The sequence below is a fragment of the Tachysurus fulvidraco genome, chromosome 5 (genome assembly GCF_022655615.1).
Source record: "Tachysurus fulvidraco isolate hzauxx_2018 chromosome 5, HZAU_PFXX_2.0, whole genome shotgun sequence".
Taxonomy (NCBI): Eukaryota; Metazoa; Chordata; class Actinopteri; order Siluriformes; family Bagridae; genus Tachysurus; species Tachysurus fulvidraco.
Window position 1 is genome coordinate 9,898,611 of NC_062522.1, and position 21,779 is coordinate 9,920,389.

Here is a 21,779-nt window from a genome sequence, read left to right on the forward strand (position 1 = left end):
ATTCAGCGAACACCTGAAAATTAGTGCATGCGTTTCTGCTGTCAGAGTGGAAGGACATAAATAGTCCTGTAACATCGAATGCTTTGCTTTACAGATCAGCTGCGAATATGCACACGGGGTTGAGGGGAAACCGACAGATGTGTAAATAATAATTTTTTTTTTGCCCCTTTGTGTGTATTCATTATTGCCATAATAATCATGTTTGGGGGTTTTTAATAGATTATGTTAACCAAAAATAACAATAATAAAAAGTCTGGTCCACGTGAGGTGAAAGTGTTCATCTTATTGTCAGGAGATCAAATGGTTCAGCTGGACAGAGACCTGACTTTAGCTACCTTTCTCTCCTGATGGGGAGTGGTCTCCTCCTGGGGGAGTGGTCTCTTCCTGGGGGACCCCGCCCACATCCACAAGGCCCACTGAATGGATTCATGAGGATCATTGTGGCCTTCTGATGGCCTTCTCTCTCACCAGATATCGATTAGAACACCTATGAGAGATTTTCAAGATAAACTTAAACTCTCCATCAGCATCATCACACAGCTGAGGGAATATCTTTTTTCCGAAGGAACAACTTTCACCTCTTTCACTAGAACAGCTCCAGAGACTTCTGTTCTTATGGCTCATGGTGGCTTCCCACTTTGACACTTCGTCACTTGTTTTTTTTTTTTTTTTTACATCTGCAGACATGTAATTATACCGTGGAGTACAAAAGTTTCTGTATCCTCAGGACACAATGATGAAGAGAAAGAAGTATATTTAATATCACAGATGTTCACAAATACTGATAACAGTCTAACATCTAAGTGATAACATTAAATCTCCCTTTGTGAAAGAAGACAGTCTTCTTCCTATAGACAGGTTTTGGATCCTTGGCGGATTCCACATGCACAAAAACACATGTATTTGACAGTTAATTCCTCTGAACGAGAGAATGAGCATCATGGGTGCATTTCAACCCCATCATCTCTCCTTATTCCAGCGTGTGCCAGTTTTGTAACCGTGCTGCCCTCCAGTTTCGTTCTTCATTACGACTAATTTCCAGCGTGTTCACCTGCCTCTTCACAAATAATATTACTCCTTTAATAGTCTTTAGCACATTCATACCACTTGATTCCTCCATTACCTAGTTTGCTTAAAGCAAAGAGCCATTGAAACAATAGAAATTAGCTAAATGAAGCTAGCTAACCCATTTCAAGGGTAACTGTTTTTTTTCCCCCTCTCCCTTTTTCCTCGGGATGAGCTTACTAATGCTTTCTCTGCAAACAAATAGGTCAGACAAGCATTATTGTGAATGCCCCGTGTGGCTTGCGAATTCTTCGCCGTCACCAAAACAAAAGTCACATCGTTAATCACCCTGCCGGAGTGCTGATTCGCCCTCTCCTTCATCTGTGCTCGTCCCACGGTCGAAACGCTCCACAGCACACACCCTCACATGGACGCTCGTGTAAAACACACACACACACACACACACACACACACACACACACACACAAAAAAAAAAACAACAACATGCTCACAGTCACAACCAAATGAGCTTCTTCAACTTCACCATGCATGTTGATTAACAGTGCGAATGGTGTGCAGGTACATATCGTCACACTCTTACTTTATTTATTTATTTTTCTTTTTGTGTGAGCATTAATATGGAGTTGGGTAGATTGGCGATATATATATATATATATATATATATATATATATATAAGAATGACAAGATGGATTGTCTTTTTGGTGGACACAGGTGTAAACTATTCGGTCTTGCTGATTGTTTGCTTATTGTTGCCCCTTAAAATGTGCCAGGTGGCAGCAGAAAGGGAGATTTGTGTCTACTGGGAGTGATAGTTTGCTATAATAGGTTTTATTTTGACAGTATGATTTAAAAGAACAAATGCACTTATGTGTTTTAGTCAGTTCAGTAAAATGAATAATGCACTTTCACAGCACTATATTAGCAATTCATATCTGTACAAAGTATGCACCACTTCTACTTGCCATGTCTTTCTTTATTTATTTATTTATTTATTTATTTATTTATTTATTTAATAAAGCATAGCTTTCCATGTCAGTACGACACACCTGTATTTCACCTTTTCTCTTTCCGTGACTCTGACGCTCATCAGTGTTTGATGGCCAGCAGTAAATATCAGTAGATCAAAGGTCATCAGGAACGAGGTCACTTCCTCTCTAAATCGGCTCTGGCTCTAGCATTACATCATCGTGTGTCCCATTAAAATGATTTTCATGTCCTGTTAGAAAGTCGTATGTGATGATGGCACATGCCTCACAGTTCTGGGGCATGCGAGAGTTCATGTCCAACTCCAGCAGGGTAGAAATGTTGCTTTTTTTTGTGTGTGTGTGTGTGTGGTCAGTCTTCTGGGTCATTTTTTTATATAATATGTAATGTTTTTATATAATTTATTTTTAATAGATTGTTATTTAGAAATAATAAAATTACCTTGGCTTTATAGCCAAAGCCATGTGTTTCTAGTGACATGCAGGCACACACATACGCACACGCACGCGCGCGCACACACACACACACACACACACACAGGTAGTTGTTCCTGTAAAAGGTTAACTGCTGTCTATGTTCCATGTCCATGTCATGGCTGCATTAGTCTGTGTTATGGCTCTTTGGCTGGAGGTTGTCCTGTTCAAGCCTGTGGGAGCAGCGACTGTTCTCCTGATATCCGTCATTATGGATCCCACGGCTTCAGTCACTTAGCTAGCAAGAACCCGTCTAAGTTATGAGCCGTGTCGGATGTGTAATCTTCCAGACAAAGGCAAGCTGAAATAGTGTAGCTCGGCCCGTTCACTGCGTCTGCAGCTGTATGTTTTAGCCCGTCTACGGGTGTATTTATTTTTTATTCAATTTTCCTTGGTATATCGTGTGTGTGTGTGTGTGTGTGTGTGTGTGTGTGTGTGTGTGTGTGTGTGTGTGTGTGTGTGTGTGTGTGTGTGTGTGTGTGTGTGTGTGTGTGTGTGTGTGTGTGTGTGTGTGTGTGTGTGTGTGTGTCCGTGTCCCCGCACAGTTTGTGGGTAGATTGGGTTTGACCATGGCAATAGATTGTAGAGGAAAGGCTCCTGTATTGGGTGCAGATTGATGTTAGATTTAATTTACTCTTGGGTGTATAAATGGGTTCAGAACATGTAAGGCAAAGTTCATGTCTCCTAATACAGTGTAGATTAACTTTCGTACCTGCTCTTCTCTTACTTGTTTTTTTTTTCCCTTCCACTTCTTTACAGCCTCACACATGCTACAATTTCTCCTCGTCTCTTGTCTCTATTTTAGAAAAGTCAAGAGAAAATACTTGCACCTTTTTTAAAATATCACTCGATCCCTGATATTTTGGATAACACTTCATAAAGACTTTGCTGCTTTGTACACGCCTTGTAGCGTAGCAGGCAACGAGGTGCAAAAAGGGTGGCGTACGCTGTAGTTACACCATCGGGATTATAATTAGATAATAAGTATGATTTTGTCTTCTTTTATAGATGAAAGGAGTGGAAGTACCAGAAATGGCATTTGGCAAAATCCAAACGTGTGCCTTTTTAGTAGCCCCGCGCCTTATGCTATGTATTACAGGCTGTAAATGATGAGTGGGAAAAAATGTTCAGCTATAATTTTAGCGCATCATCTGAATATTTATTAGTACGTTAGTATTACACATTGCGTCACATCCCTTTGTAAACGATCGGGATGCCGCTACTAAATCTCATGCGTCACATAGAAAGAATGCCCGATATGTGACAACTGTAAGAGAATAACTCGACGTGACACGAGAGGTCATGTTTAGATAAATGTATAGGTATTTAGTTACACCCTAATGTAATCACATAAAGGTGCAGTGCGTAGGAGTGTGTGAGAGAACAGGGAGGAAGTAGGAAAGGTAGAACGAAAGTGTGCACGTGTGTGAGCGTTTGCAGGGCAATCTCCCTGCTCTGGCCTCCTGCCCTGGCAATTATCTCAATGATTTCCTTCTCTTTTCAATTCTCTCCATTTCCACCCTGCCGTCCCTTCCATTAGAGGAGCAATTTACCAGAGTGGTGTGACATGGGAGCCAGGGAGATGGGAGGTGTGTGTGTGTGTGTGTGTGTGTGTGTGTGTGTGTGTGTGTGTGTGTGTGTGTGTGTGTGTGTGTGTGTGTGTGTGTGTGTGTGTGTGTGTGTGTGTGTGTGTGTGTGTGTGTGTGTGTGTGTGATAGAGAGAGAGAGAGAGAGAGAGAGAGCGAGCGAGCGAGCGAGACAGAGCGAAAGAGAGAGAGAGAGGAGGAAAGAGAGAGAGAAAAGGGAGAGAGAGGGGGGAAAGGGGGAGAGAGGGGGGGTGGGAGGATTTAGGTAGAGAGGCAATGCAAAAGTAAAGCTTTTCAGATTGTAGCTGTACAAAATATATATCAAGTGTTAATCACTGACCTAAGAAGCACTCATCTCCTTTTCCTCTCCTCTTACGTTTCTTTCAGATTTCTGTTACAGTCACGTCTGCGTACACCCCCAGACAGACAGTGGAGAGGGCGGAACATTCGGTGGATTGGCGGTGCGCTCTACAGAGTCTCAGCCAATAAGCTGTCCCGCACACATTCTCCCGACACTTCGTCCAACAGATCAGGTAAAACATTCTGTTAATATTGTATGTGTGTTCAGCAAGAGCAACAGGAGTGTGTGGGAGCTAGTGTGTGGGTGTCCATCTGAAATAGTAAATCTGTCATCAGTCAGCAAAGAGGGAGGGAAATGTACAGAGCGCTCAAGATTAAAGCATTTCATCCCGGTTCACAACACACAACTCTGCTCTCCGTCTCATTCTCCATATTTCGGTTTCTTACCACGTCACTACTGTGTTGAATGTGTCGGGGCATGTGTTTACTTAGCCGTCCTAACTAACATCAAAAACGTGCACTTCTTTACCTGCTGTATACAAGTGTGAACTACTGGTTTTCCAAGGAGTTAAAGACAAATAATAAGAGCTTTTCACACTACACTACACTCCAGGTTATCCTCATTTTAAACCCGGGTAGAATAACGTTTCACACTTAGAAGCAGGGTTTTAACCAGGGTTATGATACCCGGCTCCAAGTGCAGGGTTAGCAGGACGTTTGTGAAGAGACAAGTCATTATTTAATGCGGTCACATGCTGTATTCATCCAGTCATGGTTGCTGACACCACAAGTATGCAAATTAGAATGTTAACCAAGAGTTTAGGAACGTACAGTGAGAAACGTCAGATTATAAATATCTAGGATTAATTGTTAACCCTTGAAGTATAAGCAGCGTGAATCATGAAACAAGATAATGCAGGATTCTGTTTATCCAGGGTTTACAATTACACAAGGGGAATTATTTCATGTGTAAAGTCCTAATGGGGATTAAAACACACAAATTATATATATATATATATATATATATATATATATATATATATATATATATATATATATATATATATATATATATAAATTGCATTCTGAATTTTGTTAATAGAATAAAATTCTTTATAATTTTTTTCTGTATAACCGAAATAAATTTTCAGTATAAACAAATGCATGTAATCTGTCTTTGACTCGATGACATTAAAACACACGCATAATAGTGAACGTTCGTTTATTTTTTTCTTCCTAAAATTCAGGAAGGTTGTTCAGTCCTCAAGAAGTACCATATGGCAGCAGCACATACAGGACCTCCAACACACGACATGTGGCCAGGTTAGTGTTACCTCAGTCGAATCCTACCTCTTCTCCTGCCTAAAGATTTAAACGAATTATTATATAATTCTGCATATTTAAATTTAAATTCAAGTTTATTTGCATAGAGCTTTTAACAACTGACATCGTCTCAAAGCAGCTTTACAGAACATAAACCTAAAACAAAAGGTTAATATAAAGATTAATATAATACAAAAAAAAAATCAAGATTAATATTACGTATATTTAAATGTGTTTATCAACAATGAGCAAGTCTGAGGTGACTCAGGTGACTGTGCAGAGGAAATACTCCCTTAGATGGAAAGGAAGAAACCTTGAGAGGAACCAGACTCAAAGGGGAACCTCATTCGGGTGTGAAAATATACAGTCTGTCCTCAAAGATCACATGGAGTTAACATCTCCTCTTAGTATGTCCAAAATCCTCATGAAGCACAGTCCAACTGGAGCTGGTACAATTTCTGGATGCCTCTGGATGGATAGAAAGTGAGAAGAAGTTCTAGTGGGAATTGTTTCTAGTTAAGATGGTCATTTTTATTATTTGGTCCAACACTGACTCAATGCAAGGGCCTCGGTAAGTGAGCTCGGTAAGGACCGTACTTCAGTTTATAATCTGTCTGTGTTTGTTCTCTCAGTCGGGCGGTGCAGAAGAGTCTGACCATCATTCGCCAGGCTCAGCAGAAGAAACAGCAGGCCAAAAACTACTGCATGTACTACAACCGCTTTGGCAAGTGTAACCGTGGCTCAGCCTGCCCCTACATCCATGACCCGGAAAAGGTTGCCGTTTGCACAAGGTACCTTTACATGCACACGGGTTCTAGAAAAATCTGCGTTTTTAATCAACATATATTTATTTTGGTTAAATCATTTGTCTAGGATTATTTTTGATTTTCCAGAGTTCCACAGTTCATATTAATATTTAAATAAGTCTCATTTAGTAATAGCAGCGTTAATAGATATCAGTTTCTCCCTCATCAGCCTCTTTTTCTCCACAGTAATAAGACATAAGATATAAGGGATAAGTGCAGCTTGTTACTTTTCTGGGTCTGAAAACATAAAGGTTTCTCATATTCATACAAGTGCTTTATTATAAACATGTGATTTGCCTTTCAGCTTTCAGCTACTGTCAGACCCGCTGTTATAGGCGCTTATTCGAAACGTTCCGACCAATCAGATTGGAGAATTCGACAGCACTGACTTTTTAATGCCGCTCAAGACTTTAATATAATATGCGCTTTTTTGATTGTATTTATATACTTTTATAGGCTGTACTGTATTGTATGCACTGTTTTCAAGCTCTCTGTAATTGCTGGACAATGTGTGATTCTTGGTGTATGATTTGATTTGCAGGTTTCTCAGGGGTACGTGTAAGCAGACAGATGGAACGTGTCAGTTCTCTCACAAAGTGTCCAAAGAGAAGGTAAGTCATCACTGGCTACATTACAGGAACAGTACCTTAACCTGGTATTTATCCTGCCATAGTTCTTTTTGGGTTTGGGACTCGTTTGTATAGTGTGTGGAAAATGTACAGGTAAAGGAACACTGTAGGTTCAGGTGCAAGCAGAAACTAGGATCTGTGTATTACAGAAATAATTAAAAGTCTTTAAGTATGCATTTAATATGTATATGTATGTATCTGCTGCTTCGTTGTGAGCGAACTGAGCGGCTGGAGTCAGGGTAAGGTCAGTACATGCTCGCCTGTCAGGTGTTAATTTAAGGTCTTAGGGCAGATTAGAAATTCGGATCGTGGATTATTTTGGTGTATTATGATCTATTTGAACGATTGGCCCCTCAGATTCCCGTGTCACATATTTGGCAACCGATGCCTTGGATATAAGAGAGGAGGGATCAGTATTGAGTGAAGTATGTGACTTCAGAGCATCATGTTAATCAATCTAAATGTCCCAGAGATGACCTATATGTTCCTCCTTTTTGTACACAAGCAAGCATGTTAGTACTAATGCTAGCCCTAATCATGCACGTCTTATTCCAGATGAAGATTTATTTCATCAAAACTCCTTATTTTCTAAGTTAATACTATGAGAATATAAAAAATTATACTCCTTTTTTGTTGTTGTTGTTGTTGCTGGCCCTTAACGACCAACTCGAGTGTGATTCTGTTGTACATTATAGTCACTTCAGATTATAACAACTAATTTACAAAATTGAACAAATGTGCAAATTTTATTTTCACTTAGTCACTTTTCATTAGTAATGTCTTATGAACTACATAGTGCTGTGCTGTGTAGCATCATATAGACTAAAACTACATTTAGTTGAAATGGCAAAACAATAGCTTGGGTACAAAGTCCTGTATATTTTGGAAATGTTTTACATTACGCTGTTGCCCTCATTATTTTTGCCCTCAGAATTGCTTAATTCAGTTGTGTATCACTCTTTTTTGTGTTGCAAAAAAAAAACAAAAAAAAAACTGAGGCCATCCTTAAAAATATTCTTGTTTGCCGTAACCCGACCGACCCTGTCATTTTAGGACCGACTCAATTTTTTATTTAGTGTAAGTCTGACCGACTTGCCGGTTGTAAATTTGCGTTAAGACCGACCTTTTTTTTTTTACTCTTCAAACAACTAATACAAAAGCAATAAAATGATATTAACGGGTTCGGGCACCAAAATACATTTAAAACAGCTCGACACCGCTTTAACTTGGCACAAAGTTCTGGAAAAACTGCCCAGCATCAAAATAAGGTTTGCAATGATACACCTGAAGGCACGGGTTGAAGACCCAGTCAGTGACGTCACGATATGCTAATTTGTGTAAAGTCATACCTACGTAATGACCAACACCAAAATTGTACTTTTTTTTACATTGAAACTTGGAAGAAAAAAAAAAAATAGACCTACCTACCGACCCCTTTTTTTTTTACTGTTACTGCAAACCAAAAATAAGGATGGCCTGAGGTGCAAATTTTTTAAAATTTAATCGTATTTATATAATGACTTGTCTCTTCACAAACGTCCTGCTAATAAATAATTGTTGGATGTAAAGTTGTATCTTCAGCTAGTGTTGTCCATGCTTGGTTTATGTTTTTGACTTCTACCTTTGTAAAGAATCATTAACAAATCTTTTAACAATGGACATTGTCTCAAAGAACATAAGAAACATAATACAAAGAAATTTCATATTCTTATGTGAAAGAATTCTTATTCTAATGTGAAAAAACAGCAATAAAACTTTAGGTAATATTTACAAGAAGGAAAAAAAACAAATATATTCAACAAGCACAATAAATCTTGTTGTGTTCTGATTTGGATTAATAAGCTTGTAAGCTTCTTTCAGTCTAACACGTTGGTGTGACTTGTGTGGAAATCCAGGTTTGTCTTTCTGCGGGTTGAATTGTTTCCTTCTCCTCAGTGAGATTTACGAGTGGTTTCTGATTGCCCCCTGATCTTATTTTTTAAATCGTTATACACTTGCAGATACTCTACTGCTTTCATTCAACGAGAAGATTAGTGAAGATAACACACACACACACACACAGCTGTACTAGTTGTTTATTTGTTAGTCTGCGTTCTATAACAAGCTTGAAGAGATTCACATTACTTGACCATATGTGCGCGTGCATATCTAAAGCCCAAGCTCATGACGTATATATTTCTCAGCAAAGGTGTTCCTGAGGGAAATGGGAGCTGCTTTACATAAACCAGAACACTGTTTGCATTCTGGATTGGGGCATAATCTAAAGATTTCCCCTAAGACTTCCTTCGCTTGCTGACAGTCAGACACCTGTCTCACTTGTTTGTCTGGCAGAAAATAGCTGTCCCTTGGAGAGTCTTCACTTTCCTTAGGAATCCACAAACACACTCCCGCACCAGCACTTGTGGAGACTTTTGCTCATGTTGCATCCAGTGGCCTCGCTCACTCTCATTCCCTCTCACACCCACTGCACCTGTGACGGTCGTCATCCTCCCTTTCGCTAAGCGTCATTCAGGCCAGCTGGCAGCCCGTCTTAAGCGAGCAATGTCACCTCCTTGTGGGGCCCATCTGCCGGTCGTAACCCTTTCCCTGTCCCTCTTCTCCCCCTTCTTCTGTTCTCTAGCCGAATTTATCCCTGCTCCTTATTTCACTTGTATATCCAAAGAAGCATGGCTTGAGTTTCGGGATTGAAATCGAAACCAGTCGAGTACATTTCTCACCCCTCCCGCCAATCAGCACTCGAACGCGTTCCGAAACTGGACTCCTCGTTCTCCCCACCCCTCTTGACCGGCGGCGGAGATGTAGAGTGCCCAGTCCTGTCCTCTGCACATAAACACATCATACGAGTGTTACAAGCCCCTGCTTGGGTAAATATTTCTGTAGCAGTTAATTAGACAGAAATGATACGACCCTCATTGAGATGAGATTCCACATAAAGAGGCTCAGATTACCCTCTCCCTACCCTGGTCTTGCTGCCCCACTCCCCCTGCATCTATTTCAAGCTTGGAAAAAGCCCGATCACACTTTTTCACTCACTTAATTATTCATACATGCATATAATATTCACAAACTCGACGTCTGCTAAATAAATTCATTAACGTGTCAACGGCACACGAGTATTAACCGATTCGGCATTAGGAGTGTGAATACGAAGTGGTTTATACATAATCATTGCAGCAAACACGTATGTTAGACAAGCCTGCAAACACGATACAGCTTTTCATGTACAGACAAAAACGTATGAATAAGACATGCCTGCTGTTTTGTTTTTGTTTTTTGTTTGCTTGCCTACGAACCCCTCTTGCTTGGCGGCCTGACGGTCAGATGTGCTACAGTGTCTCGACAGTGCTAAACAGCGTATTAAATAACCATGATGTGTGTCTATCTCTCCATCCATTTAATCATTTGCTATTTCCATGTCTCTCTTTAGATGCCTGTGTGTTCGTACTTCTTGAAAGGAATCTGCAACAACAGTAGCTGCCCGTACAGCCACGTCTACGTGTCTCGTAAAGCAGCAGTGTGTCAAGACTTCATCAGGGGCTACTGTCCTCAGGGAGAGAAGGTAACACACTCACTCAGCACTGCAACATGCCCTACTCTCAACGCACACACCCAATAAAGAACTTTTCCTGGCACGCATGCATCTTATAGGTGACTGGTTTAAATGGTGCCCATGATGACAGCACTGTAACATCATCAGGCTGTATTATGTTGTACACTCAGGCACAAGGATTTATACGGCTGCAACTAACAATTATTCAGATATTTGTTTACTTTATTGATTGATTGATTTATTCATTTGTTTGCTTGTGGAATTAAATGTGGAATTACTTGAACATTTGAATAGAACTTCGAAATAAATTCATTATTTATTTATTTATTTATTTATTTATTTTTAGGCATTAGGATTGTATTCTAAACATCTACAATGTCATAAAAATCTCATAATAAACTAATAATATATATATATAAAAAAAATAAAAACGTTATTCGGCAGAAAAAATATCTAGGCATTGATATGATTAGGTATTTTTGCAAGGAACAAAGGAGATCAGGCATCCCGGTTTCTCTCTGACATGATATGGAGTGTGTTTGTTTTTGTTTGTTTGTTTGTTTGTTTGTTTGTTTGTTTGTTTGTTTTATTGCTTGCAATAGAGACAGAAAAAGAAATGTTAACGAGGCCATCCTTAAAAATATTTTGGTTTGCAGTAACAGTAAAAAAAGGGGGGGGGTCGTTAGGTCTATATTGTTTTTTCAATTTTCAATGTAAAAAAAAAAAAGGTACAATTTTGGCGATGGTGATTACGTAGGTATGACTTTAAACAAATTAGCATATTGTGACGTCACTGACTGGGTCTTTAACCCGTGCCTTCGGGAGCATCGTTGCAAACCTTATTTTGATGCTGGACACAGTTTTTCCAGAACTTCGTGCCAAGTTAAAGCGGTGCCGAGCTGTTTTAATGAATTTTTTAGATGTATTATGGTGCCCGAACCTGTTAATATCATTTTATTGCTTTTGTAATAGTTGTTTGAAGAAAAAAAAAAAAGGTCAGTAACGCAAATTTACAACCGGCAAGTCGGTCGGCCATACAGCAAAAAAATAAATAAAAAAATTGAGTCGGTCCTAAATTGACAGGGTCTGTCGGGTTACGGCAAACAAGAATATTTTTAAGCCTGAGGGAATCGCTGCTTATTGTATAGATGCTATAATGTAAGTGATACCAGGAACTAAGTTGTCTTGAGGATATTTCACAACAATACAGGAATAACACTTGGGGTCATTTTGTTAAAGGGAAATAATCTACTTTGGGATTAATCACACTACACCGGCACAACCAAGTTTACAGTATACAAGTGTTACTCCTTACAGTATAAACGCTATACTAGTTGGGTTAAGAGTCTTAACTGCAGATTTGTCTCTATTTAAATAAGGATAGTCTTTTTAAAGTAAAGGTCTCATGGTTTAGAAACAGCTCTCCATTCAGCTTCTGAATGCTTCACAAACTTTCAGTACTTATCCTTTCAACCTGTCCCTAAACAAGCAAGTCCTACTTTTAAGGATTTACCGTACACTAGCATAACGTACACAGGCATATTAGCAAATGTGTTAGCTTAACATTATCTCAATACTTATTACGATTTAAAATGAAAAGGCTTTGCTGTGTTCTTGGTCTTGTGTCTCAGAGCAGGTCTCCAGCTGTTTTCTTATTTTCTTTTGCGTTCACACTTTATCTTTGTCCCTTTGTTCATTTTGGCCCTCTTTTTCTCCTTCCTCTCCGTATTTGTTCATCTTTGCTTTTCCTCCATCGTAACAAATGCATTGTCTCACTGTCAGGGCTCATTTAAATATTTGGGCTGAAACGCGAATATATAAAGAGAGAGATATTAATATTTATTCTATTAGCCGAAGTGCTTAGGTCTGTAATTTTGTGCCGTCCCAAAAGCACTGTCTCAGATATGATGGATAGCACGCTGTAATTATGGACGTGAAAAACTGCTGATGACGGCAGTACAGGCGAGAGGCCAGCGATGGATATGCCAGCGGAGCAAGGGTTAAAGCACACTCTCATCCTCTCCATTTCTCTCCCCCTATTTTTCTCCTTCCCTTCATCTCACTTGTGCTGCCTTGCCTTTGCTGTCTGTCTCTCTGCCTTTAGTTCACACGGACTGTCTTTTCTCTCGTATTCTGCCCTTTTGGCTTTTCATCTCAATCACTTTTCCATTCCTTCTTTTCCTTCGGCCTCATACCACATTAACTGAATATCTCTCTCTCTCTCTCTCTCTCTCTCTCTCTCTCTCTCTCTCTCTCTCTCTTTCAGTCTCTATTAGTCTCTCTCTCTGTATCTCTTGGTCTCCCACTTGGTCTCCCTCATTCGGTCTCTCTCTCGGTCTCTCTCTCTCAGTCTCTCTAAGTCTCTTTCAGTCTCTCTCTTGGTCTCCCTCTTGGTCTCCCTCTTGGTCTCCCTCTTGGTCTTCCTCTCACGGTCTCTCTCTCTCTGTCTCTCTCAGTCTCTCTAAGTCTCTTTCAGTCTCTCTCTCTCGGTCTCTCTAAGTCTCTTTCAGTCTTTCTCTCTCGGTCTCTCTAAGTCTCTTTCAGTCTCTCTCCCTCAGTCTCTCTGTCTCTTTCAGTCTCCCTCTTGGTCTCCCTCTCTTGGTCTCTCTCTTGGTCTCCCTCTTGGTCTCCCTCTCTTGGTCTCTCTCTTGGTCTCTCTCTCTCTTGGTCTCTCTGTCTCTCTAAGTCTCTTTCAATCTCTCTCTCTCTGTCTCTCTCTCAGTCTCCCTCTTGGTCTCCCTCTCTCAGTCTCCCTCCCCCCTCTCTCTCACACACACTCACTCTCTTTCTCACTCTCACTCTCACAGACACACACACACAAACAGTGTCTCGTTTTCATAGCCTGTATTGCAGTCCTTCTTTCACTCTTAATCTCTCTCTGTCTTTCTGTCTCTCTCTCTCTCTCTCTCTCTCTCAGTCTCTCTCTCTCGCTCTGTAATGTAAAATTGTGAAATGTGCTGACTCGTTCTTCTTTGTGGCCAGTAGAAAGCTCTTCTAATAGGCCCCAGAGACTTCCCAGCCTACCTTAAATCAAGTGGAAAATTGTTAACTTGTGCTGGTATAAAGATGTTCCATCCACTCCTCTTTTTTTATGCATCTCCTTTCCTCTTTTTCACTGCTTTTATGTAAATGAAAATGTATGGGAGAGCCACGATGGGCCAGACACAGGCTTTCATGTGTTTTCTTTGCCTAAAGAGGCAGCAATTCGCAGCACAGTTAATGAACCTTCTCTTAGTGTCCACCTCACAACAGCCTCATTCTTTCTTATTACTTCACCACCTGCTTCCGTAGATCTGAGCGTGTCTGACTGGCCTGCTGTCACATATACACATCCCAAAGGTTTTAAACTATGGGCTGTGAAAAAAAACTACAGCCAGGGGTTAGATTTTATTGCTATTATTCATATTTTATAACAACACAGACCTGATGGTCGTTCCTGCTGCAAAACGAATTACAACTAATAGTTTTAATATGATATCATTTCTGTAGTAACAACTAACCCTAACACTAGATTTGGAGAAACTTTCGGGGACATTCAGTCATTTCAGAGTCATTTAAATAACATTTTTGGAAAGTTTTGGAGTCTCCAATGTCAGTTTATGTTCCACAGGAAAGTCTCCAGGAGAGAGCTTTGTGTTTTTCAGTGAGAGCTGCAACTATTCACCAGAGATACAAATAAAGAAAGGCTGCAGAGGGAACGACGCTTTGGAGCTGCTATAACACAAGCGATAACAGGAGCTAACTTATTTTAGAGATGTAACTTTAGCTATATATGAACTATAAATAGTGACAAATATGACATGCTCATCTTTAATGAATGAAAAAAATGTACACCAAATTGGTGACTACAGCCATAATACGCTTCAGTAACTTCAGGTTAGTAAGAAACAGTGTTACTAAGAAATAGTAACTAGTCACAGTTATTAGTTACTTCATTCAAAAAGTAACTCAATTACTTTGTTGATTACTTACACCAAAAAGTAACGAGTTACTGTTAAAAGTAACATTTTAGTTACTTTTTTTAAAAGAAATAATGAGCATATTTTTACTTAGAGAAACTCGTCTTGCTCTCGCCTTGACTCGTCATTACTGCCGCACATACATGAATAAAAGGAAACACTCCCACAGTGCGGCGTCTTCCTGTTTATAGCGGATGGCATCCACCAATCCAAGGTTAGGCTGTAGGCTAGACTTCAGCCAAAAGGAATTCATTTATAAAAGTAACGGACAAACGCACGTAACAGTAAAGTTACTTTATTTAAAAAGTAATGCGGTAGAGTATTAGTTACTGTCAAAAGTAACTGCCTTACAGTAACGTGTTGCTGCCCAACACTGGTAAGACGCCACATTACACATCGTAGTTTATTTTCCTAAAACAGTATACCTCAATATAGATAAATGTCGTGGTTGTAATTATTTGTCCTTATTATAGTTCTAAGTGCAATAGTTTGGAATAGAATATGTTTAAAAATGATGCCAGTCACACAGTTGTGTGTAAATAAAAATCTCCCATACTTAGGGAATATTATACATAGGGAGATAACATTTTACATTGTCTGTTTTATGTTGTGTGAAAGAAAAGTTTAGGAATTAAAAATAATAATAACTTTAATGGTTAATTTCTCTGTTCTCTATGTATACATGTCCAGAACTCTCACAAAGGCTGACCTTCCATAAAGCTGCAGCTGATTTCCTCATTTCTTTAGTAAAGTTCTTGCGGAAAAAACGCATAGGTTTTTTGCATCAGTCAAACTAAAAGCAAATGGGCATACAAAAAACGAAGGGGAAAAAAAAAACAAAGTAACTGAATGCTCCTCGGAGATGGGGTGAAATTGCAATCGACTGAGCACAAGTGGAGAGGGATTTAGCAAATTGGAGCAATTAGCCACGAGCATGGTGAGTGATGATGTTGTCTATAGGATGATGTAGAGGGTATTAGGGCCAAGACTCGGAGGCTGCGATAATCTTGTCCCACGAGACAGTGTGTTTGACACTGTGTGCGCGTGTGTGTGTGTGTGTGTCCCCGTCCACGCATGCTTTTCTTATTAAGGAACTTCATGCATAAAGGTGTGATGTCAGTACGCAGGTCCAGAATGCATGGAGAAGGCCTTTTTCTGATCTACAGTCATTGACTTTATAGATCTCCAGCGTATTCAGTGTTCTTGAGACATCTTCTAAAAGAGGGAGTGAGAAGGAAAAAAAAAAAAACATCCATTAGTTGACAAACACATCTGAAATCATTTCTAGCTGATTTCTTAAACATTATTTATTCACGATGCTTTAAAGAGGTGCTTTAAATGTGTCTATATTAATTAGGTTAGGACGTGAAGTAAATAAAAGCAAAAATCTCCAATGGTTTGGTGGAATAAACGAGTTCTGATTACTGTGGTAAAAAAAAAATCCATCTTTAGGCAAATTTTTTTGTTGATTAATAGAATTAAGACAGCGACTGTCGATGGGAACGTCACAGTCTTTTGTTTTGGTTCCTTACTCCTAATCGAAGGACTTGTACGAGCTGTGCATGTGGAACATATTGTGACACTGGAACCTGTAATGGTTTCATTATTCTGTGTGTAAAATGGAATGATTGTGTGCTCTAGTTAATCTCAGAACTGTTGCTTGACCGAACACATGGTGTGTGTGTGAGAGTGTGTGTGAGCGTGAGAGTGTCTGGAGAGTGTCTGTGTGTGAGAGTGTCTGTGTGTGTGCGAGACTGTCTGTCTGTGTGTGCGAGACTGTCTGTCTGTGTGTGCGAGACTGTCTGTCTGTGTGTGTGTGTGTGCGAGACTGTCTGTGTGTGTGTGTGCGAGACTGTCTGTCTGTGTGTGTGCGAGACTGTCTGTCTGTGTGTGTGCGAGACTGTCTGTCTGTGTGTGTGCGAGACTGTCTGTCTGTGTGTGTGCGAGACTGTCTGTCTGTGTGTGCGAGACTGTCTGTGTGTGTGTGCGAGACTGTCTGTGTGTGTGTGCGAGACTGTCTGTGTGTGTGTGCGAGACTGTCTGTGTGTGTGTGCGAGACTGTCTGTCTGTGTGTGTGCGAGACTGTCTGTCTGTGTGTGTGCGAGACTGTCTGTCTGTGTGTGCGAGACTGTCTGTGTGTGTGTGCGAGACTGTCTGTCTGTGTGTGTGTGTGTGTGTGCGAGACTGTCTGTGTGTGTGTGTGCGAGACTGTCTGTCTGTGTGTGCGAGACTGTGTGTGTGTGTGTGCGAGACTGTGTGTGTGTGTGTGCGAGACTGTCTGTGTGTGTGTGTGTGCGAGACTGTCTGTGTGTGTGTGTGTGCGAGACTGTCTGTGTGTGTGTGTGTGTGTGCGAGACTGTCTGTCTGTCTGTGTGTGCGAGACTGTCTGTCTGTGTGTGTGTGCGAGACTGTCTGTCTGTCTGTGTGTGTGTGTGCGAGACTGTCTGTCTGTGTGTGCGAGACTGTGTGTGTGTGTGTGTGTGTGTGCGAGACTGTCTGTGTGTGTGTGTGCGAGACTGTCTGTCTGTGTGTGCGAGACTGTCTGTGTGTGTGTGTGCGAGACTGTCTGTCTGTCTGTGTGTGCGAGACTGTCTGTCTGTGTGTGTGTGCGAGACTGTCTGTCTGTGTGTGTGTGTGCGAGACTGTCTGTGTGTGTGTGCGCGAGACTGTCTGTGTGTGTGTGTGTGTGCGAGACTGTCTGTGTGTGTGTGTGTGTGTGTGCACGAGACTGTCTGTGTGTGTGTGTGTGTGTGCGAGACTGTCTGTCTGTGTGTGCGAGACTGTCTGTCTGTGTGTGCGAGACTGTCTGTCTGTGTGTGCGAGACTGTCTGTCTGTGTGTGCGAGACTGTCTGTCTGTGTGTGTGTGCGAGACTGTCTGTCTGTGTGTGTGTGCGAGACTGTCTGTCTGTGTGTGTGTGCGAGACTGTCTGTCTGTGTGTGTGTGCGAGACTGTCTGTCTGTGTGTGTGCGAGACTGTCTGTCTGTGTGTGTGTGCGAGACTGTCTGTCTGTGTGTGTGTGTGCGAGACTGTCTGTCTGTGTGTGTGTGTGCGAGACTGTCTGTCTGTGTGTGTGTGTGCGAGACTGTCTGTCTGTGTGTGTGTGTGCGAGACTGTCTGTCTGTGTGTGTGTGTGCGAGACTGTCTGTCTGTGTGTGTGTGTGCGAGACTGTCTGTCTGTGTGTGCGAGACTCTGTGTGTGTGTGTGTGCGAGACTGTCTGTGTGTGTGTGTGCGCGAGACTGTCTGTGTGTGTGTGTGTGCGAGACTGTCTGTGTGTGTGTGTGCACGAGACTGTCTGTGTGTGTGTCTGTGTGTGCGAGACTGTCTGTCTGTGTGTGCGAGACTGTCTGTCTGTGTGTGCGAGACTGTCTGTCTGTGTGTGCGAGACTGTCTGTCTGTGTGTGCGAGACTGTCTGTGTGTGTGTGCGAGACTGTCTGTGTGTGTGTGCGAGACTGTCTGTGTGTGTGTGTGCGAGACTGTCTGTGTGTGTGTGTGCGAGACTGTCTGTGTGTGTGTGTGCGAGACTGTCTGTGTGTGTGTGTGCGAGACTGTCTGTGTGTGTGTGTGCGAGACTGTCTGTGTGTGTGTGTGTGTGTGCGAGACTGTCTGTGTGTGTGTGTGTGTGCGAGACTGTCTGTCTGTGTGTGCGAGACTGTCTGTCTGTGTGTGCGAGACTGTCTGTCTGTGTGTGCGAGACTGTCTGTCTGTGTGTGCGAGACTGTCTGTCTGTGTGTGCGAGACTGTCTGTCTGTGTGTGCGAGACTGTCTGTGTGTGTGTGTGCGAGACTGTCTGTGTGTGTGTGTGCGAGACTGTCTGTGTGTGTGTGTGCGAGACTGTCTGTCTGTGTGCACGAGACTGTCTGTCTGTGTGCACGAGACTGTCTGTCTGTGTGCACGAGACTGTCTGTCTGTGTGCACGAGACTGTCTGTGTGTGTGTGTGTGTGTGCGAGACTGTCTGTGTGTGTGTGTGTGTGTGTGCGAGACTGTCTGTCTGTGTGTGCGAGACTGTCTGTCTGTGTGTGCGAGACTGTCTGTCTGTGTGTGCGAGACTGTCTGTCTGTGTGTGCGAGACTGTCTGTCTGTGTGTGTGTGTGCGAGACTGTCTGTCTGTGTGTGTGTGTGCGAGACTGTCTGTTTGTGTGTGTGCGAGACTGTCTGTCTGTGTGCACGAGACTGTCTGTGTGTGTGTGTGTGTGTGTGTGTGTGTGCGAGACTGTCTGTCTGTGTGTGCGAGACTGTCTGTCTGTGTGTGCGAGACTGTCTGTCTGTGTGTGCGAGACTGTCTGTCTGTGTGTGCGAGACTGTCTGTCTGTGTGTGCGAGACTGTCTGTCTGTGTGTGCGAGACTGTCTGTCTGTGTGTGCGAGACTGTCTGTCTGTGTGTGCGAGACTGTCTGTCTGTGTGTGCGAGACTGTCTGTCTGTGTGTGCGAGACTGTCTGTCTGTGTGTGCGAGACTGTCTGTCTGTGTGTGCGAGACTGTCTGTCTGTGTGTGTGTGTGTGTGTGCGAGACTGTCTGTCTGTGTGTGTGTGTGTGTGTGCGAGACTGTCTGTCTGTGTGTGCGAGACTGTCTGTCTGTGTGTGCGAGACTGTCTGTCTGTGTGTGCGAGACTGTCTGTCTGTGTGTGCGAGACTGTCTGTCTGTGTGTGCGAGACTGTCTGTCTGTGTGTGCGAGACTGTCTGTCTGTGTGTGTGTGTGTGTGCGAGACTGTCTGTCTGTGTGTGTGTGTGTGTGTGCGAGACTGTCTGTCTGTGTGTGCGAGACTGTCTGTCTGTGTGTGCGAGACTGTCTGTCTGTGTGTGCGAGACTGTCTGTCTGTGTGTGCGAGACTGTCTGTCTGTGTGTGCGAGACTGTCTGTCTGTGTGTGCGAGACTGTCTGTCTGTGTGTGTGTGTGCGAGACTGTCTGTTTGTGTGTGTGCGAGACTGTCTGTCTGTGTGCACGAGACTGTCTGTGTGTGTGTGTGTGTGTGTGTGCGAGACTGTCTGTCTGTGTGTGCGAGACTGTCTGTCTGTGTGTGCGAGACTGTCTGTCTGTGTGTGCGAGACTGTCTGTCTGTGTGTGCGAGACTGTCTGTCTGTGTGTGCGAGACTGTCTGTCTGTGTGTGCGAGACTGTCTGTCTGTGTGTGCGAGACTGTCTGTCTGTGTGTGCGAGACTGTCTGTCTGTGTGTGCGAGACTGTCTGTCTGTGTGTGCGAGACTGTCTGTCTGTGTGTGTGTGTGCGAGACTGTCTGTTTGTGTGTGTGCGAGACTGTCTGTCTGTGTGCACGAGACTGTCTGTGTGTGTGTGTGTGTGTGTGTGTGCGAGACTGTCTGTCTGTGTGTGCGAGACTGTCTGTCTGTGTGTGCGAGACTGTCTGTCTGTGTGTGCGAGACTGTCTGTCTGTGTGTGCGAGACTGTCTGTCTGTGTGTGCGAGACTGTCTGTCTGTGTGTGCGAGACTGTCTGTCTGTGTGTGCGAGACTGTCTGTCTGTGTGTGTGCGAGACTGTCTGTCTGTGTGTGCGAGACTGTCTGTCTGTGTGTGCGAGACTGTCTGTCTGTGTGTGCGAGACTGTCTGTCTGTGTGTGCGAGACTGTCTGTCTGTGTGTGCGAGACTGTCTGTCTGTGTGTGCGAGACTGTCTGTCTGTGTGTGCGAGACTGTCTGTCTGTGTGTGCGAGACTGTCTGTCTGTGTGTGTGTGTGTGCGAGACTGTCTGTCTGTGTGTGTGTGCGTGCGAGACTGTCTGTCTGTGTGTGTGTGCGTGCGAGACTGTCTGTCTGTGTGTGTGTGCGTGCGAGACTGTCTGTCTGTGTGTGTGTGCGAGACTGTCTGTGTGTGTGTGTGCGAGACTGTCTGTGTGTGTGTGTGTGTGCGAGAGTGTCTGTGTGTGTGTGTGTGTGCGAGAGTGTCTGTGTGTGTGTGCGCGAGAGTGTCTGTGTGTGTGTGCGCGAGAGTGTCTGTGTGTGTGCGCGAGAGTGTCTGTGTGTGTGTGTGTGCGCGAGAGTGTCTGTGTGTGTGTGTGTGCGCGAGAGTGTCTGTGTGTGTGTGTGTGCGCGAGAGTGTCTGTGTGTGTGTGTGCGCGAGAGTGTCTGTGTGTGTGTGTGCGCGAGAGTGTCTGTGTGTGTGTGTGCGCGAGAGTGTCTGTGTGTGTGCGCGAGAGTGTCTGTGTGTGTGTGTGTGTGTGCGAGAGTGTCTGTGTGTGTGTGTGTGTGCGAGAGTGTCTGTGTGTGTGTGTGCGAAAGTGTCTGTGTGTGTGTGTGTGTGCGAGAGTGTCTGTGTGTGTGTGCGAGAGTGTCTGTGTGTGTGTGTGTGTGTGTGCGAGAGTGTCTGTGTGTATGTGTGTGTGTGTGTGCGAGAGTGTCTGTGTGTGTGTGCGAGAGTGTCTGTGTGTGTGTGCGAGAGTGTGTGTGTGTGTGTGTGTGTGTGTGTGTGTGCGAGAGTGTCTGTGTGTGTGTGGGCGAGAGTGTCTGTGTGTGTGTGCGCGGGAGAGAAGTGTGTGTGCGCGGTAGCCTAATGGTGAAGGTATTGGGCTGCCAATCAGATGGTTGTGAGTTTGAATCCCAGATCCACCAAGCTGCCACTGCTGGGCCTCTAAACAAGGCCCTTAAACCTCAATTGGTCACTTGTATAAAATGAGATAAGGCTGTCTGCTAAATGCTGTAAATGTGTGTGTGTGTGTGTGTGTGTGTGTGTGTGTGTGTGTGTGTGTGTGTGTGTGTGTGTGTGTGTGTGTGTGTGTGTGTGTGAGTGTGTGTGTGTGTGAGTGTGTGTGTGTGTGGTGAGTGTGTGTGTGGTGAGTGTGTGTGGGTGTGTGGTGAGTGTGTGTGTGGTGAGTGTGTGTGTGTGTGTGTGTGTGAGGGAGGGAGTGTGTGTGAGGGTGTGTGTGTGTGTGTGTGTGGTGAGTGTGTCTGGTGAGTGTGTGTGTGGTGAGTGTGTGTGTGTGAGAAGGTTTGTGAGACAGTGTGAGAAGGTTTGTGAGACAGTGTGAGAAGGTTTGTGAGACAGTGTGAGAAGGTTTGTGAGACAGTGTGAGAAGGTTTGTGAGACAGTGTGAGAAGGTTTGTGAGACAGTGTGAGAAGGTTTGTGAGACAGTGTGAGAAGGTTTGTGAGACAGTGTGAGAAGGTTTGTGAGAGTGAGTATGTGTGTGTT

The 21,779-nt window shown here is 43.1% G+C and overlaps 1 protein-coding gene across 1 annotated transcript in view; it reads left to right on the plus strand.

Moving 5' to 3' along the window:
* zc3h3 (zinc finger CCCH-type containing 3) overlaps positions 1–21,779 on the plus strand; it is a 78,783-nt gene that overhangs the window by 51,123 nt on the left and 5,881 nt on the right. Inside the window, exons 5-9 of the mRNA XM_027155664.2 lie at positions 4,458–4,603; positions 5,618–5,693; positions 6,326–6,484; positions 7,041–7,110; positions 10,556–10,687. Of these exons, the coding sequence (XP_027011465.1) occupies positions 4,458–4,603; positions 5,618–5,693; positions 6,326–6,484; positions 7,041–7,110; positions 10,556–10,687 (583 nt within the window). The remainder of the gene's footprint in view (positions 1–4,457; positions 4,604–5,617; positions 5,694–6,325; positions 6,485–7,040; positions 7,111–10,555; positions 10,688–21,779) is intronic.